Here is a 19,131-nt window from a genome sequence, read left to right as displayed (position 1 = left end):
TAAGCCCAGTCTCTCTGCAGTGCATGCCTTGTACTGCATGTGCTATGTCTCCTGTTCTTTGCAATGCAACTGTTTTTAAGACTGTTGTGCAAACGCTTGCCTAACGCACAGAAAAGAGAGGCTGAGCAGCTTGATGCAGTAATTGCAGGTATACATACAAGAAAAACTATTTGTTCTTTGTGGTCACTTTACTTCCTCCTCTTACAGAAATGTTTGATAGCTTTTCCCTCTTCAATGCTAACCTTACTCTTTAGTTACAGTGTCTGCCGTTACACCATCACCGTAGCGAAGGGAGGGATCAAGGTCACTTGTGAGGAGGTAGGGATAGGAGGAAATCACGAGTGGTAGTAGTTCTGGGAGCTAGAAACGGTGCGGGCACTCGTGTGCTGCCTGGGGAGCAGGAGGAGATGTCCAAGAAGATTTCTAATGTTTTGCTTGGAGGATGGGGTTGTCATACCTCCCTCCTGACACTGTGCCGCAGTTATTGTCTTGCCACTGAACTGGCAGGCAAGGTAAGTTAAAGCAGAGTTATTCCAAAGTTAGCTGGATGCTTAGGATGTTTTGTGGTGCTTTGAATGCCATTGGTATTTTCAACTAGTGGACTGGGCACTGTAACTGTCCCGCTTCTCAGAACTTTGGTTCTTGTCTCCAAGCATGACTTTAAACTGCCATCTCAATGACTTACTCCCATGTTTGTCTGTCTCCTTCCTTGATTAAAAAAGAAACACAGCTTTATCTGTCCTTGTGCATTGCTAGATATCATCAGCCTAGGGCCTGCTTTGAGTTACTGATGACTTTGGTGCTTGCTGGGTTATTGTCCATAAGTAGCATTCTTCACACACAAATAAACTTGAATGGTCCCACATGGATGGCCATATCACAGCCCTAAGTTATGCTTAATTTGGGGTTTCTATCTTGCCCGTCACTTGCCATGGCTACAGCCTACATTGTTTGAGTGCTTGAGTCTTGGTTGTCCTGTCTCTCCATTTTTCTGTCCTCTGTACCTAAAGGAAAGGGCAAATAGTACCGTGACTCTAAAAGAAGTACTGCCATGGCTCACCGCAGTGCAAAGAGCCAGGGGCTTCAGCTCAGAACTTCCCCTGCTCCCCCTAGTTGGAAAGGCAGCGGTGTAGTTTTGCAGCGTGGTTGCTTCACTGAGCAGTTACTTCTGCAGCTTTGATTTGCCTGAGACCTTAGTGTGGCCAAATTGGTGCTACTGATTTTCTCCACCCTGCTTCTCCTCTGGTTCCTGTTCCCTGAGTTAGTGTTTTTGGCCTCACATTTCAGCTGACTTTCTTTTTCGATTTGCAACCAGCTCTTGTCTGAACTTTGTATTGTTTCTTCCTGCATAACACTTCCAAGACCCGATTTTTCCTCTTTGTCCACACTGCCAACACTGTCCAAATTTTGATCTCTGTATAACTTTGGTGATCTCTGACCTTGGTACCCGTCACTGTGCTTTTCCTCTTCAGCGTCAGCCAGTAATCCCTACAGTAAAAACAGCTACTGAATTAATGACCTTGGTTATAACAGGCCTTCTTAGCTCCATCTTCTCTTGGGTCTTTTCTTTATGACATTCAAAATCTTTTATTTATCTGTATTTATTTCTTTACAATTTTTGCTTTCAAAACTTAGGCAATTCAGTCCTACTCAACAAGTCTTTTCATCATTTCACTGCTTGCAAATGGGAAAAGCCTGCAGGCAGGGCTGGCACCCATTATCTCCTACTTCAGGAATTCCCTCTATTCTTCTCCCTTCTGCAATGCATAGAGAAAATTATAAGCAGATAGCTGGGAGAGAGAAACAAGTTGTACTTGGGTCAAGAGTGGTGGCAAGGGTCATGCACATCCTGTTCTCAGGTTAGCGCGACTTTTCCATCCTCTCCATAAGACAGCAGACCATCTCACCCCATTTCATCTGTTAGACTGTCATCATCTTGCTATTACAATTCTTGAAACAGTGAAAATCTCACTTTATTTCTCTGATTTGCCTTTTCAGTCTTGGAGATGTCATTTAGTTTACATCTTGGGTCATCATTTTTTAAATGGTACTTACCTTGGTATTTACCTTAATGGTATTTTACCTTGGTATTCTGCTATCTCATTATGGTTTTATGCTATAATAAACTAGAGATTCAGTTGCTCAGACATCATGGTTTCTGGGAGCCTAATGAAAACGCGGGCATAAAAGTAACTTTGAATACACCTGCTTGACTTTTGTCTACAGTGTCAACTCTTAATTATAAGATGATCTTCTGCAAAAGATCTGGGTGGCATTGCACATTCCTTTTAAGCCTCTGCTTTTGCCAGGCTCTCCTGTGCTGCCTCTGAGCCTGGAATGATCTTTTTATATGTGTCTGTCTATCGCGCTCTGGTTTCCTTCAAATACCCCTAGAATTGGCTCTACTTTTTTTGGTCTATGTTAACTATTAAATTGTTTGTATTAAGCTTGTTAAAAAAACAAACAAACCCCTGCCCTCTGTTGAGTAACCCCAGTCTGTTTTCTCCTCTGTTTTCTTTACCCTTCTTATTTGTGATCATCTGACGTGAGAAGGCTATCTCTTCAAAGCAAAGCACCATGCTTGATGTCTTTCTCAAAAGACTTTCTTTGCATGTCCCTGGGCACTTATTTTTTATTTGTGGTGTTGTAATGTTTGTTCAGCCACCAGCAGCAGCTCTTTGTGCCTTGATGTGAAAAGTTCTAAAGACAGAGAAACGTCTTATCTGTTTTTTTGTGATTTGGATGCAAAGCCAAAAGATGCTGGCTCTCTGCCACAAATTGTCCAGGTTATATTCTGCTTTTGGACAACAGAACTTTTGAGTGCTAAGGGTATATATGTCTCAGGAATTTCATAGCAATTAAAGTTGTCTCCTAATATTAGCAGAATGTGGACTATGAGAAAGAAATGAAATAACTTGAAAGACAAAATAATTGAAAAGCTAACTGCATTTCATATTCAGGAACATTTTTAACTTCCAGTGTCTTCGATTAAAGCTCCTGATGTGGCCGATCTGGTTTGTAGATACAGGCCACTTCAATGATACGAAACTATATTGATTCTACAATAGCTGCTGACAAAGCAGGACTGAGCTAGTACCTAAAACAGAAGGAACAGAGCCCAAATCTGCTCCTTTTGGAAAGACTGGTTGGGACAGTTAGGAAAGCTTGTATCTGGGTGTTGCAGAAATCTTTTGTTCTTAAAAAAAAAAAAAAAAATATATATTTATGCATGCAAGTACATATTTATATCTGCACATATATTTATGTGTAAATATTTTTCTTCCTGCTTTAGTGTGTGTAGCCATATCTGGGTTTCCATCTTCTATTTTCTCACTTAGAATGAAAGCTTTACTGCCCGCTTGCTTGAGTACATACACTGGAGAGGAATGTGTACTGTCTTATTTTCACTGCATAGATCCCAAGTCGAACAGTAAAATGCTTTAAGATTGCTTTCGCTAGCACTTAATTATTATGTGCTGTTTTAGCCGAAAACAACAGCTGTTGCTATTACTGTTTCATTGCACTCTAAAGGCCCTTAGCAGAATCAACACGGTCTTTTTGCAGAAAGTTGTACAGTAAGGATTACGGACATGAGGGTTGGGGCTGAGATCACAGCAGGAGGGTAATGGGATTTTTCACTGTAGATGTGTGCATATGTTGTCAGTTTAAATTTTAAGAAAGTCTTGCAGTTGATAGTTGACAGCGATCATTAGCTTTAAAGAATATTTTTTCCTGTGTCAGTCCTGGCTAATACTGTTTCTTTATGACTTGCAGGTGCTCAGGTAGACCAGTCGGTGTTCGAAGAGCTTATCAAAGAGCAACTTCCAGAGCTGGCCGAACATATGAAGGATCTGACAACCCTAGCTTCCATCTCTCTTTCATGGTTCCTTACCCTTTTCCTTAGCATCATGCCCCTGGAAAGCGCTGTGAATGTTGTGGACTGCTTCTTCTATGATGGGATCAAAGCCATTTTCCAGCTGGGCTTGGCCATACTGGAAGCCAACGCCGTGGATCTGTGTAACAGCAAGGACGATGGGCAGGCCCTGATGATCCTGAGCAGGTATGGCCACACAGGAGTGCTCCTTCCATCGTGGACCATTCTGCCATAAAACAAAGGTGTTTGGGTGCCGTTGTGATATCAACAGCGGTCTGTAGGCACCGGCAGGACCCTCTGTGATACCTTGCTGCTGCTGCTTTCGCAGTGTCTGCCTTAAACAATGGGCTTTGTACATCGGACGAGTAGATGTCCTGTGAAATTTCCTGGCAGCTCCGAGACATGCATCGACTGCGTCAGTGTGCAATATTTACTGCTGCTTTTTGGGCCTTCCCTAGAGTGATGGGCTTCCTCCTCCAGACTTCAAGGAGAGAGAAGTTTTCTTCCTTGGGCAGCACTTAGTCATTTGGCTGGCTTGCTGTTCCTCGGATGAGTAATTGTGAAGGCATTTTTAAAAAACCTAGCAGCCCGAAAACCAGTTTATTCCTAAGTCTGAGCCGTAAGACTTGTTTGCTGATTTATATTGAGAAGAGCACAGTGCAGAGTAACTGTCTTGCTTATATTTCTTCCCTTCAGGTTTTTAGAGCATGTCAAAAACGAGGAAAGCCCTCTGCCACCTATTGGTAATCACCATGCGTTCTTCAGCGACGACCAGGAAGCCTCTCCAGTGACTGAAATAGCTAACCTGATTCATGACTCCTATGAGGTAAAATACAGCTCCGTGTCTACTGGTCAGTTAAGTTGCAATTTGTAAAAAGAAAAAGGTTAAATTCAACATGGATGTTTTGAAAGTTAATACATATCTTTACAGATTCCTTGAGTAAGTGCTCAAATGCACAATGCTAGGTGTAGTATAAATACCTACACTGACAGATCAGTTAGAGACTGGGTACACTTCAAGGACTCACAATACTTTAAAAGTTGTATTTCCAGTAAATGAGAAATACAAATATCATAAAATACTCTAAAAATAATAAACTTCTCTTCCTCCCTTGTAGAAATTTGGAGACCACTCTGTGGCGCAGATAGAGCACATGCGCTACAAACACCGAATCCGTGTCCTGCAAAGCCACGAAGACACAACCAAGCAAAATGTGGTGAGTAGGGTATTGTTTCGGCTGAGGTAGCTTAAAATCTCCTCTCTGGAGGCAGATGGCTTTCGTTTTTTAAAAAGCACCACCAGATCTTGAAAAAAGGAATAATCATTACTGACTCTGAAAGAAGCTCTTTCCTGGGATGCTGATGGGTTTGGTTTTTCTTTTGCGGCCATGTGCGTTATTTTCTAGGGTGACTTTAACGTTAAGAACAACTGCAGGAATGTCCAGCCCAGCACCTTGTCTCTGACCGTGGCCCTAGGCAGATGCCCGGGGAAGAGCGTAAGAAGAGAGCGAGCGCGATGCGATGCTTCCCCAGCCTCCTGTGACCTGTAGCTTAGGGATTTCCCGTCTTTGTTTCTAATAGCCCTTGAGGGATTTCTCTTTTCACCGATCTGTCCAACTGGTGAACCTAAAGAAGGAGGAAAAATTGCAAAGATTTTTCAATACTGCGGTTTTCAGCTGTACCACATAAATACAGTCCCTGTGGGGCTCGTGGGCCTGCCCGTGTCAGTGATGGTGGGAGAAAAGATCGTCACTAACGTGATTTTCTTTCTTTTTAAGCTCCGAGTTGTCATCCCAGATGTTTCGATTCTTCCTGAAGATTTAGAGGAATTGTATGACTTGTTCAAGGTAGGTCTCCCTGAAAAGTAGGGGATGCACCTATCTGAGGCTTCTGGGCGTAACTTCCAGCCGTGTCGCCTCAGACCTCGTGTCCTCTGCCTGGGCAGTACTGTTTGGATGGGACCTTGTCATTTTGTCCTTTCTGTGGTTGCCCAGTTGTTAAACAGGAATAGTAACGTAACGATCCTTCAAAGGAGAATTGCTTCAGAATTTCTTTTCTAACTTGCTGCTTAGAAATGGCCCATGAGAAATTAGGTTCTGGTAACTTTTGCATGCAGAATAAATTAAACGATATGTAGCTCTGCTCACTGGGAGCTCTGCAGTACTTCTAAGTCCTGCTCTCTTAATGCTCTTTAAAGGCAGACTCTGTTTTCCATGGGGAAAAAATCCCCACGAACTTGTGTCCTTGCTATTTGTTCCCAATTTTCTAATAGTTTTAATTTTCTTTTTTAGAACCAAAAGCATTTTCTACTTCAGTTCCTTTCTGTCAAGCTGATGTTTGAAAGAACTATTATGAAAGTTATTTGGAGACAGGGACATCTAAGCTTATACAACTATATTTGATTTAGAGGTCCAAGCATGTAATTATCACCCTTAATGGACCATTTCTTTTGTGTATTGTTCATAGCCATAAATACTAGGTACTGAGAATATGACTGTGGTGTGTTCTTAGTGTTACAGAGCTTTGTGGCTAAGAGCAGCTGTATCCTCCCTCCGTTACTGGCTGTAAAACGATGCTGCTCGGGCTTGCTCTTCAGTGCTTCCCTCCTGCTCCTTGCTGCTGTTTTTGAGCTTTGACTGGCTTGCACTCCTCCCCTTTCCTCATTTTGTTTCTTGGTGGTGGTTCCTTTTTCATTAGCTCCCATGCTCCCCCGGGACAGCTCGTTTTGTCAGAACTCTTTGTTTTGCATCAGCCTGTCCCTAAGGGAAGACTAATAGGTGTGGTGTCCAAATGGAGAGGTCTGAGAGAGAATAAAGGAGCAGGTCAAGCCTGTATAACACTTACCCTGAATTTTCTCCGACCCGCTGTCCCTTTGGATGGTTAGAGACATCCTGGGCCAGATGTGGCTAATAGAGTTTCAGTAGCCTGCAGTAAATTTCTTCCAAGAATCTGTCCAGTCTTCCTTCAAATTTATTAATTACCCATTGGAAATCATGAGAGCGCTTGGCTGCTCTAATTAAAGATTCCTACTTTGCTTTTTCTGACAGGAATCGGTATTTTCTCTTGGTATTGTTCTAACACCTTGCGCAAAGAGAATTTTGAGGATTTCCAGCATACTTTGATGTGAATACTTTTTTCTGCTGGTTGCGCTCTCTCTGATACCGCACACCACAATCCCCCCTTTCCCGCCTCTGATTTCTCCTAGAGGGAACATTTAATAAGGTGTTACTGGGACATGACAAGTCCGGTTGTCGAGCGACACGACCCCAGCAGGCCGTATGCCGAACAGTACCGCATCGATGCCCAGCAGTTCGCCAACCTGTACAGGCTGGTCTCGCCCTGGACCTGCGGGGAGCACACCGACGTCCTCGCCCGAAGGACCTTCCGGCTCCTGGATGAGAACATGGACCGGCTGATTGAATTCAAAGGGCTCGCCAGCTGCTTAGGTATCGGCTCCCCTGGGGGGTGGAAGATGGGCAGAGGTGGGGGGTGGCGGGTGGGTGAGGCATGGATGTTAAAATGCCTTGCAACTGGCTGGGGAGGATGCAGGCAGATGGTTTTCTTGGGCTTGTAATTAGCCTAACCAGTGACCTTTACTAATTTTTTGTGTTCAAATCACCTGAAGTCGATTAGATTTAAAAGACGCCCTAAGGACATGATTGAATAGTGTATTAAAATATTTGCTTTCTCAGACAATAGTGATTTTGTTGAAAATATTTTAAGAATTCAAATTATACTTGGGTCTGCGTGGAAGGCTAGAAAATCCTCTCTACCGGATTGTTGCTCTCAGTATACCTTTGAAATCTCAGTATACCTCTTTGTAACTGCTTCTTGAAGACTTAATCTTACACAACCGACTGCTGCATGCCTTGTATGTTGACAATAAGTAGAACAAAAAACAATCTGGCCAGCAGGGCCTGAGAGCTGTGCTAGGGTTGGCCTTGAGGCCACCAGCTGTTCTAATGAGATGAGGCTGCCCATCCCAAAATCTGGCTGAAGAAAAAAGTGGCACATCTCAACTGTTGCCTGACCCCACATGAAACAAATGAATCAACATTCAAAGCTTCAGGAAAAATCAGTAAATCAGTATTCTCGCCACTTAAGCATTCCAGAACGTTTTTATGTAAACCAAGCCGACTTGTATTATATTGTTATCTGATTTTGATTCTTAGAGGGATACAACTTCAAAAAGTTCTTCACAGTATTTCAGTGCATTTGAAAGTTTAGAATCTCATTTCTACTGGTCATTGAAAATATTAGTTATATTACATGTGAAGTAGTTACGTCTTCTGCGCTTATGCTACAGAACAGCAGTAAGGGCTGAAGGGGAGGAATATTAAGAACATGATGGCCCCGAAGGGAGTTTTCCATCTCTCTTCCCTCTCACAGTCCTGTTAATCTGTGGCAGCAAACAGCCTTTGCTAGATTCCCTGCCATTCTCCTTGATATTTTTAAACGATGCTGAAGCTCCATAGGGTTCGGTACTCCTAGTCTTATTTTACAAGAACAAAGACCAAACCAGATGGCTTTCACCTGCTGTTCCTCATTGACAGGCACAACTTAAAATATTTCAGTGTCATATACTGGCCATATGTTTTCCTGTATTGTCCACGCAAACAATTATCTTTTGTGCACAGAGATGCCCGATTTATTTTAAACTGTGGAAGTAAATGCTCTGATCCACTTCCTTCTTGCTCTTTTTTTTTTTTTTCCTGCAGATGTTATGTATAACGGAGAAATGAATGAAAAGATAAAGTTACTATATAAGCTGCATATCCCACCTGGTAAGAAATTGGAAAGGGAGTGAATACCTCAGTTTACCTCGAAACTCTTGCTTAAAGCTTTTGGGAAAAGGCTGCTTAATGAAGAACCCTGTCTTGCTGCCTTCAGCTGGGAGCATATAGGATTTGCATTTGTAGTTATGCTCCCCGCATTTTAAAATTTACTCCAGTCAAAACCTTTTTGGGTGAAATTTATAGATCTACAATGTCAAGGCTCACATCTGCTGCATTCAGAGATCTTTTGCAGCCGATCGTACGGTTCCTTCTAGACAAAATATTGAACTGGAATAACATTTCTGGATGGCTGGTGCTCGGTGTACAGTAGAAATCTCCTTATCACATCTTGATCCAGTTCTGATTAGGTGACAAAATTCTGTGGTAGTTTCTCTGTGCAAAGTTTTTAATTAGATGTGCCATTCTTGGCAAACTTCCAACTCTCTCACTGCAGCACCAATCTTACTTACATTAACATAATTTTACAGTATGATTTAATGAAGTACTGTTTAAAAACATCTTTGCCCAATTATTTTGCTTTCTTCAAATATGTAAATTTTAAAAGCATAAATAACCATTATGCAGCACTGGAAAGATTAATCATTACATTTTTCACTTTCTTTGGCTAGCTCTCACAGAAAATGAACGAGACAGCCAGTCACCATTAAAGAATCCTTTGCTGTCAACTTCAAGACCACTAGTCATTGGAAAAGCAAATGGTATGTCCAAAATGGTTCTCTAATGTGTGTGCATATGAGATAACCAACTCCATTAATGATCTCCGCTCTGGGTTTTATTGTGAAATGCCGATTTACTCCAGCAACTTGAAAACTAATTCTCCTTTTTGCATCTGCTCCAAAAAAAGGTGATGCAGTAGATTACCAAAAGCAGCTGAAGCAGATGCTGAAGGATCTAGCCAAAGAAAAGGATACTAAAACTGAAAAAGAATTGCCAAAAATGAGCCAGGTATGTATACTAGGGGCTATAGTCTGTTTTTAAAGAAGTGGAGGGTACTCAAAAATGAGATGACTCAATACAACAGTTTGTCTCTTTCTGAAGTGTAACGTAAGCCTGAGCCTAGATTCGCTCCTTTAGATACCAAGGACTGGGCTACTCTGATCCAGGGAGCAGGCATCATGTTTAAAAACTCTCAGCCGCCTTTCTAGCAGCTCCCTCGCTTCAGACTGCCTGGTGAAGAGGAAGAATTTCAGACTGAGTTACCCTCACCTGCAGCGTAACAGGCTGGAAAAAGCCCTCCTGCCAAACCTGGAGAATTCCTGAGAATGCATATTGCTGTTCTGTCTTCCCTGACCTCCTCTCCACCAAACCCGTAAAAATCCCTGGTCCGTCACCGACTGGGACTTGCCCCATCATAGCCGAACACTGACTAGAACTGCATTAAGATAGCTGAAGGCTCTCATCGTCTCACCATCTCCTCCCTAGTGCCAGCAGAGCTTTGTGTATGTTGTTGGGAGGAGGAGATCTACTGGAGGGAAAAGGGTCCCGTATTAGCAAAACAAATGTATGGACACACAGATGGGACTACACCCAGAATCCCTTCTGTGCTGGTGTTGCTGAAGTTTTAAATTGTTGGCATGTACCTGACCTTTCAGCTCAGCAGGGCCACATAATCTCTCATAAAGGCATCACTTGATGGAACTTCTGAGGTCCCTTCCACCCTGAATTACCCATCCTATGACTGTGTGAAGCTTGAGGGCTCACACGTTTCGTAACAGGACATGGAAACGTCCTCTCACAGCCTGATAATCATCTGTGATGGGTGAGCGAGGGAAGGAAGGAGAGAAAGGGGCTGGGCAGGGAAGATGTTAAGATCTTATTATTAGAAGAAAAAGAGCTGGGGAAAGATGGAGAGAAATGGCAGAAGGGAAGCTGCTTGTAAGCCTGTGGATGGGTACTTTGGTTGCAGTTCGTCCTGCGTAACAGCCACCAGTTTTCCACCAGTAACGGATTGTATCCCTTGCGTTGTATATCTCACTTGCCCTTTGGTCATCTGGGAGGGCCTGATCTCCTTCATCAAGGCAGGAAAATGCTTTTCTGCTCTGTTCCCTTTTTGATTTGCAGCACCAAGGTTTCCTAGCATCAGTGGGGGCTCAAATCCCTTGGCTAACATTTTTTTAAAATGCAGGCAGAAGTTATAAATGATCAAGTCTGTAGACAGCATTCTGCCTTCCTTTGCAGTACCGTGCCTTCGCCTAACTCCTAGTTACCCATAGCATGGCTCTTCAGTGGCTTGATTTTGGTTTTTCCTCCTTTACAGCGGGAGTTCATTCAGTTCTGCAAAACCTTGTACAGCATGTTTCACGAGGATCCAGAGGAGAATGATTTGTATCAAGCCATTGCCACTGTGACCACGCTGTTACTTCAGATTGGAGAAGTAGGACAAAGAAGCATCAGCCTGGGGAGCGGATCGGACGAGTTCACCGAGGACTTGCAGCCCGAGGCCTCCGCGCCAGACCAGGATGCTGTTTTTACTGACACTGTGAAGACCCCTCGCAAAGACTCTCAGCCTTCGCCCGTGACTGAAGGGGACTGGACCGTCTCTTTTGAACATATTCTAGCATCCCTCTTGACGGAACAGTCGCTAGTTAACTTCTTTGAAAAACCCTTAGAACTGAAGCCAAAACTTGAGAATGCAAAGCTAAATCAATATAGTCTCAAAGCAAACGGAGTGAGCTGCCAGTCACGGGGTGAACATACAAAACTAAACACACAGCAGTCATAAATCTGTCAAAAACAAAATGCACTGAAATTATGCCAAAGCACATATTATAAAAGGCTTTCAGTTAGCAGTGGACTTCTGATAAAAAATTTCTTGGTCTGTGGTTTTCAGTTTAAGAGCTTTAAAAGCTAAAGGGTGTGTAGGTTTGTTTTGTGCCTTTGATTTATTAATTATGTTCTTGTTTTGAATGTAAAAGGAAACATCTGTCTACAGCGTGAAGACACTGAAGCCCTCTTCCGCACAGGGAGAGCAGACGCTGGCTCCAGTTGTCCTTTTTGTTTTTTTGGTTTTTTTTTGTTTTTTTAAACAGGGGAAAACACTTCTCAGCTACTGTCTGCAGTTTGTTTGGGTTGCCTTTTTTGCACTAATACTGAAAACTGTTTCAATGCTGGTAATTGAAACTATTTTAATATATTTGATTGTATTCCAGTTTGTATGTCTTGCTGAAACGTTAAGTGTACATGGACTGTGCTTCTGATGTTGGTCTGTGAAAACATGCACTTTTCAATAAACCCTTTTTGTACTAGACTCGCATTGATAGTATTTATTGATTTATGGAAGGTAAGTGCCTTTAGTCCCTACTTCATTAAACAAACTCCCTGAGCTGGCACACTGACAGTTAATTCACTGGTCAGAACCCCATGTCTCAGTGTAGTGCACAGACTTGCTCGGGAGGAGCCCACTGATTCTGCCCAGGGGACCAGGGAGGGGACCACATACGGGCAGTTTACGTTATCCACAAGAGATTACATATGTGAAGTACTGATCTAACAGTTTTAGGAGTTGGGGTTTTTTTGCGGGGGGGGGGGGTGTTTTGGTTTTTAAAACAGACTTGGCCTTAACTTAAAACACCTGTGTAGTGGCTCTTTATTCCCACAGGAACAAAACAAGAACACTAGGGCTTTGCCACCCACATAGGAACATTCACATCTTCTCCTTATTCCATTCACATCCAACAGAAGTCTACAGTATCTTTAACTAAGAAAATTACACCATTATGTACAAACCCAAAGAAAGCAAGATACTTAAAGAGTTTGTCACCTGTTCAACTCAGCGCTTCGCGGGTGAGAGCTTGAAGAGACTGGACAATAAAAAAAACCCAACAACTTAGGAGTAAACTTTCTTTTTATCCTTTTATTGTAATGAAAATCAGTTTAATTTTCATCCACATTGACTGTCTGTAGACCTGCAAAACAAGAAATTGTATCACCACCCGCTACTAGGACAATCCCCTTTATGTATATGCAATATATGAATATGCACAAGAAAGCGCACCTACAGTTTCAAAGTAGTTCGCTGATCTGCTTCTGGGAGAGCAAGCTAGATAGGCAAGTACAGTTTGCTATACATATAATTATATAACCAAATTATATAACCACATGGTTTTATATATATATAAATACATAATATATATATTTAATATTATAATAATAACAAATAGAATAATACTATTATATATATTTACTTGGTTATATATATATTTTATATAACCAAATGTTAAAACAAAAACCTCATGTTAAATCAATTCTGCAAATAAGGTATTTCTCAGATGACAAGCAGAAAAGGCTCAACCCGCTTGAGCTTCTGACATCAGAGGACGTACTTTATACAGGGAAACACAAACCTTAAACTACTGTAAACAACTATAGCCAGTGTTTTTTATTCTCTCAAAATGTACACGATTATTTCACTAAATTCTGTATTTGCTTTTTAATGCTGATCAGGCAAGCTAGCAGCCCTGTTCTCTACAGCAGAGCTAGCTTAAGCCAGCAGTTTGACCCCTTCAGCATGCTTTTCATCGCAATTTTGCACTGCAGGAGGAGCTGTCCTACTTTGCTACTTGTTCAGCAGAACACGGCACGGAGGAAGAGAGACGGCATGCAACCGTACCTTTGAATGTTGTGACTGGTACATAGGTAACCAGCGTGTAAAGCTTGTTTGGTGAATCTTCATCCTCATTGCGCTTTCGGGACAAACGCACACGGATACGGTAAGGAACATTCCTAAAATGAAGACAATGGATTAATTTTCAATAAAATATGTACCGAAACCTGTTAACTCCTAGAGAAGAAAAGTTCTCTGCTCCATGGTTACTACCCCCGCCCCAAATTCTTAAGCTTTGCCTATTTGTGCAAAGACATGATGAGTCAATTCTGTTTCTATCTCAGCATCATAACAAGAGCGAAATCCTGTACCTTAGAGATTATACTGTTTGCCTCAGAGGAGCTTTTTGTTTTGTTTTGTTAAAGTGAGCAGGTAAGATTTAACTGAGCCTTGAATAAGATGAATCCATAACCCAGCGGGAGCATAAAGCCAGAAGTGCACCATCAGTCCACTACTGATCCAGGAAATATGCTATGAAAAAGATCATGAAGCACAGCGTGAACACAATCAGCAAGCAGCTGTTACGAACAAGCGTTTCTTACCTGAACAGAAAATAGTGAGGAAAAAAACCCCCCAACAATCTGTTCTGAAAGCCTGAGGCCCCTGTCAAGAGTCAGAGTACTGCCCAGTCTGTTTGCCAGAAGTCATGTGGAAATTCTAGCGAGCATCAGACCTGAACCAAGATCCTGTTTATGGGCATACAATTGATCCGACATTTCTTCCTCACGAAGCCCATGGAACCACAACTAAATTGCTCACAAGATTTTGTTTGTAATAGGCACGTCACAGCTTGCTATCCCCCCCTAATACTGCCCAAAATATGCTGCTGAGGGAAGGCACAAAATTACTTGTCCACACCATTTTTAAAGTACCCTCCCACCTCAAATGAACTCGGGATTTTGGGAAACTCCTGCTCAGAGTACTTTGCTCTATAGAATACAAGAAGGAACTTCCTCCTTGCTGTACGTTCTCAGAGCAGACTTACAAAATCAGATGGATACAATAATTAAGACACAGGAACTTGCTTTGATTTACTCCCTTCTTGAAACAATTCAAAAGCGTTTTTCACTACTTTACTTAGAGCACTGACTATCCCACTAGCTGACATGGTGATTTTAGCCTGATCCTTCCAGAGGAAGATATTTTTCTTGACATACATTATCTATTCTAACTAGCGAGAACTGCAGTTGAACTCAGGCTGGAAAGACAGATGTGATGACTCCCTGCTCTACAGAATGCAATTCTACAAGTTAATCTAAGGAAGTCCTGGTTAGGAGCCTCGCTACTAAGCTCTGAAGTAACGCTGTCACTTGGCTCAATTGCTACTTCTTCACTGCATATGAACTGGAACAGCTCACCAGGAAGGGGAGAGAACCCCTGCCCAGAAGACCCAGGAACTTAGTCCCATCTTCCCACTCCGTTTTTGAAGGAAGAATTGGCCTGAACACACAACTCCAGGTAAAGGATTGTAAACATGTCACAGGCTAGACTCAGGAATCTAATTCCTAGAAGACAAGGTTTAAAACAAGGGTTCAAGCATATCCAGTGTATCACTCACAGTATTAATCTCTACCAGTTAACCTTTTATTATGGTTTAAGAGGTCCCAGTCTTCCCACCCTTTTGACCATCTTCACACACGTCGAACGCTAAATCAGCTGCCTCCGTAGCAGCGATTTAACAGAAGCTGTAATTTTTTGGCCCCCAAACTACTTGTACTTTCAAGACAAGATTAACGGCCCTATTTAAAACACACCTCATTATTTCTTTGTGTAGCATTTATCAATTCAGCCTGTTTCGAAACCTAATCCTGTTCAGACACACGACACAAATCCCAGGTACTTAGCCTGGGACTGTAGGTACCACTAAAAAGCCTAAAAACTGTCTGCTACAATAGGGATTGGGGTACTACAGTATTACCATACCCCAATCCCCGCCCTGTCCCTGCCCCACACCTGCATTCCTTCTTTCCTTTGCTTTATTCTTTAACTAGAGGTAGAACAAAGTTCTTTCAATTCCAGAGTTTACTGAAGCTTTGCTACAAGTACCCTGAGGGAGCTGACCAGAACGTAGAGGTGAGAAAGATCAGCTTGGCAGGCACACTGTAAGAAAGGAAGCATTTGCAAAGAAAATGCAAATACTGCAGAAATTTTTCTATCCCTCCAAGTTGTGCACCTCTACATACAGAGTTAAGAGGTTCTTCCTCCCCAATAAGGAAAGTTGCAGAAACCTACCTTATTCCTTTAGCCCAGACTGCTTTGTTCAATCTGGTGTCAATGCGAACGTCAGGAGTACCCATTTCCTTCATCGCAAATTTACGGATTTCCTTGAGAGCACGCGGTGCTCGTTTCTTGAAGCCCCTAGGACAAACACAAGAGCAATTTCTTTAACTTCAGGAAACTGTCAGCATTGGACACTTGTTGCAGCACTCAACCACTGACCTCTAAACGTACAATTGGAAGAACTGTGATCAACAGTAGTTCAATAGCTGCATCATAGTATGACCAGACCTTTACTCTGGCAGGTAGCTGCTAACCTTAATGTCTATGCCTAATAGAAACCACATATGGTTATGTCGAGTAATTTCAGTGAAATTTTGCAACTGCAAGATCTCCTGGATCTTAAGTCTTATTTGTAACATGTTGACATGAAACTTTTTGCAATATTACTGAAGAGATCAGAGCTTTCACAGATACTCTAAATGAAAGGCCTATGAAAAATGCAGTGCAACAACAGTAATACAAACTTGACACAACTGTTCAGTATTGAAATAAACAGCAGCAGAACAAAACTGATGCTATTCTTGAGTAACAGCTTCTGCTAAACAGTGTTTGATGGTTATTTTCTTCATGTCATCATGACTGGACCACCATCAGAACTGTTTTTTACAAGTACAGCTTGTCTCATCCCTATTACAGACAGTTTCTGCATGACTGGGCATTTACACTGAGTTACAGCTGCATCACGACTGCTTTGCTGTAGGTATTATACTCACACTGTGACATGCGACTGTAGCGTCAGCAGGGTCTAAGGTCCCACAGTGGGTTATATTTAGTATTACTTGCACACTACCATTGATATTTAGTGCTAGAAATCAGGGGTGGGTGAGTGATTACAAGCAAGACAAGCATTAAACAAGAAGTATCTTCCCCCTAGTACTTCATGCCTAAAGAGCAAAGAGGATAAGCCCAAAAGAAAAGAGGAGAGCACCATTGTCATCATTTAGAACAGACTGAATTGCCATAAACAATCAGCAGGCAAGGCCAGAACATCTTACTGCCATTTAAAGGTACCACTGCCTCCCATCCTCACCCACATTTTTGTCATAGTCCACTGCTTCATTTCTCTCCTATTCAAAGTTAACTTCAGCAATTTCACCGATCGTTTCAATTTGGTTATAGTTTTCTTCCACGTGACTGCAGCCATACACACACAGGGAGAATCAAAGGCAGATGCAGTTTCTCAACAAGTCCTCTCAAGCACTTTACTACTACATGGTTGTATGGGGTTCAGCGTTTTGTCAGGTAAAAAGTGACTCTCATCTACACACAATTAATATTGTTTAAGTCAAATCACACATCAATTTACACCTCACACAATTTAGTGATAAGCACGGAGCCAATCATTTGATCACAATATTTAATTTCTAAAACTTACTATAGTGGGCTAAATTTTAAATTTCGCTTGGGAAAGGATGATGACCTGTCCACAGAGGCAAATAGCTCCAACTTCAAATTACGTCCAGGAATACTCACAAAAAAAAAAAACACGAGGTTGTTCCTGAAAACCACCTGCAAGTATAGGTCTGCACAGGTACAGAGCTGCTTCCTCAGGACACAACAACAGCACAAGGCACTAAAACATCACGCATTAGCATCGGTGCCGCTAAGGACTGTCGTTCTCTGCTGTTTAAAACCTACCAAACCCATTTCCAAACCCCACTTTACGTAAGGCCAATTTCACTGATAAAAACCAAGAACTTACACGCCATGGATCCGCTTGTGAATGTTGATGGTATATTCCCTAGTTACCACCTCGTTGATGGCAGAGCGTCCCTTCTTCTTCTCGCCACCTTTCTTTGCAGGAGCCATTTGAGCAATGCTGAAAAGCACCCGTGCAGGCATCAAACGCAGGCCCCACTTCCCTCAGGCTCGTCCCCTGTCCCCTTCCCTGCTCCCAGGAGCCAAACAACTCCCACACTCAGAAACTTATTTAAGATTCACTCATCCCCGGGGTCGCACCAGTTGCAGATTTTAAGCAGCAACTTTTCAGCACCAGAAATGCTTTACTCTCGTGTCCGTGACAGGAGCGTGAAACACATCGGAGGCTCTTCGGTCACCTCCCAAGACGACCGGGCTCCTGGCCAGCCCCAAGCACCCTTAAAACCACCCCGCCCTGCCTCTCCATGTCCAAGCCCCTTCCTTCTTCACGGCGACCCAGGAGGGCAGCTCGGCCCCTCCCGAAGGGAGACCACGGTGCCAGAGAGGCTCCTTCCAGGGACTGACGGCGGCCTGCGGCTTCCCCCTCCCTCACCAAGGCCCAGCACGGGCCGTGACCCCCGCCAAGTGCCCCGCCGGCCTCCCCGGGCCCGCGCCCTGCCCGGCTCAGCGCAGGCCTGGGGGAGCAGGGCGATGGGCCCCAGCCCCGCCGAACACGGACCCGCCGGGAGGAACCACCCGCTGCCCCCCGCGCCGGCCCGCTCCCCGCGCCGGGCCAGGCCAAGAACGCGCCCCGCGGCGGAGCCTGCCCGGCGGATGGCGGCGGATTCGGCAGGCCGACCCCGGGCGGCCACTCACCCTGCCCGGGCACAGGCCGGAAAGGAGCGCGCGGGGGACGCTGGGAGCGAGAAGCCCTTCCGGGGCGCGGGGGGGCGGGGCGACTGCGCCGGCGCCAACCGCAGGCTCAGGCAGGTGGCAGCGCGCATGCGCACGAGACGCGGGCGGTGGGCTCGGGCATGTCCATCGGTCTGCTGTCCGTCTGTCGGTACCGGGGAGCGGGGCCCTGCGGCCGCTTGCCCCTGGCGGGGGGACGGAGCGCTGCTGACCGTCTCGGGAGCGGCCCCCGCCTCGGGCCCGGGCCTGGGCCTCGCCTCGCCTCGCCTCCAGGCCGAGTCGCCTCTGGCGCGGCCTGCGGCGGGGTTCGCAGGCGCAGCGAGGGAGCGGCCGCCCCTCCGGCGGCGGCCCGCCCGCCCCCGCCTTGGGAGCCTGCCGTTGCGGGGGGAGCTGGGCTCGGCCGCCCCCCTGGCCAGCGGGGTGCCCTGTTGGGACCCGCAGCTCCCCTCCCTGAGGCACAAGCGACGTTCCCGCCGCGGGGCAGCCGGCTGCAGCGGCCGCCCCCTCTGGCCGCCGGCCCAAAACAGGGACCCAAGCTGAGGGGTTTGTGCTGGGACATGGCAGATCTCGGCAGTGATGAACTGGCACAACAGCCCAGCTCGATGCAGAGGACTGGCAACAGGGAGAAAGTGCAGTAATCCAAAACCAGAACGAGTGTATGGGGGAGAAATGAGACGGAGCACGAACAACTAGGTATTGACGCAAACCTGTTCTTGCAAGTGCTCTGTATCTTTCCAAACAATATAATAAGCCAGTTTATTGGAAGGCAACCCCACCCTATTCACAGCTTTTCCCTGTTAACAACTTAGAGTACTGCTGGTTTTGGAAAGATAAGTGTTCGCTCCGAGGCTGAGCTTGGTTTGGACATACCCACTGGCAATCAGGAGAGGTGTGGGTGTGTTGCAACTATCCCTGAAACAAATTCTTAAAGGAGTTTTCTCTTCCTGTGACTTCCATCATAGTAGCTGAGATCCATCAAGTGCTGCTCCTACAGGTATTTCCTCTGAGGTGCTCACATTCCTTCATTA

At 44.4% G+C, this 19,131-nt stretch overlaps 2 protein-coding genes across 3 annotated transcripts in view; one reads left to right on the top strand and one right to left on the bottom strand.

Moving 5' to 3' along the window:
* The window catches only part of TBC1D8 (TBC1 domain family member 8), a 51,524-nt gene extending 39,607 nt beyond the window's left edge, over positions 1-11,917 (top strand). For both annotated transcript variants that reach the window (XM_087758163.1, XM_087758162.1), the window contains exons 12-20: positions 3,775-4,060; positions 4,571-4,700; positions 4,993-5,091; positions 5,653-5,721; positions 7,080-7,320; positions 8,593-8,658; positions 9,279-9,368; positions 9,515-9,615; positions 10,928-11,917. In XM_087758163.1, the coding sequence (XP_087614289.1) occupies positions 3,775-4,060; positions 4,571-4,700; positions 4,993-5,091; positions 5,653-5,721; positions 7,080-7,320; positions 8,593-8,658; positions 9,279-9,368; positions 9,515-9,615; positions 10,928-11,392 (1,547 nt within the window). In that variant the 3' untranslated portion in view covers positions 11,393-11,917. The remainder of the gene's footprint in view (positions 1-3,774; positions 4,061-4,570; positions 4,701-4,992; positions 5,092-5,652; positions 5,722-7,079; positions 7,321-8,592; positions 8,659-9,278; positions 9,369-9,514; positions 9,616-10,927) is intronic.
* A 586-nt stretch (positions 11,918-12,503) lies between these two features.
* On the bottom strand, positions 12,504-18,182 carry RPL31 (ribosomal protein L31). The gene is made up of 5 exons (XM_087758884.1): positions 18,068-18,182; positions 17,256-17,372; positions 15,506-15,631; positions 13,280-13,392; positions 12,504-12,575 (listed from the first exon to the last, which is right to left on the bottom strand). Exons 2-5 carry the CDS (start codon positions 17,360-17,362, stop codon positions 12,544-12,546), a joined length of 378 nt encoding a protein of 125 aa, XP_087615010.1. The 5' UTR covers positions 17,363-17,372; positions 18,068-18,182; the 3' UTR covers positions 12,504-12,543.
* Positions 18,183-19,131: the final 949 nt, after the last annotated feature.

This window comes from Nipponia nippon, unplaced genomic scaffold (assembly GCF_047370975.1).
Source record: "Nipponia nippon isolate SJK-2023a ecotype South Korea unplaced genomic scaffold, ASM4737097v1 scaffold_2, whole genome shotgun sequence".
NCBI lineage: Eukaryota > Metazoa > Chordata > Aves > Pelecaniformes > Threskiornithidae > Nipponia > Nipponia nippon.
This window is presented reverse-complemented; position numbering and strand designations above follow the sequence as displayed.

What these genes read in the sequence shown, in the direction of transcription:
- RPL31 (XM_087758884.1), bottom strand. Translation starts at nt 17,362, where the DNA reads ATGGCTCCTGCAAAGAAAGGTGGCGAGAAGAAGAAGGGACGCTCTGCC. An exon ending in CACAAGCGGATCCATGGCGT is followed by an intron (nt 15,632 to 17,255) that starts GTAAGTTCTTGG and finishes TGTTTGTCCTAG; the next exon opens with GGGCTTCAAGAAACGAGCAC. An exon ending in GTCTGGGCTAAAGGAATAAG is followed by an intron (nt 13,393 to 15,505) that starts GTAGGTTTCTGC and finishes TCTTCATTTTAG; the next exon opens with GAATGTTCCTTACCGTATCC.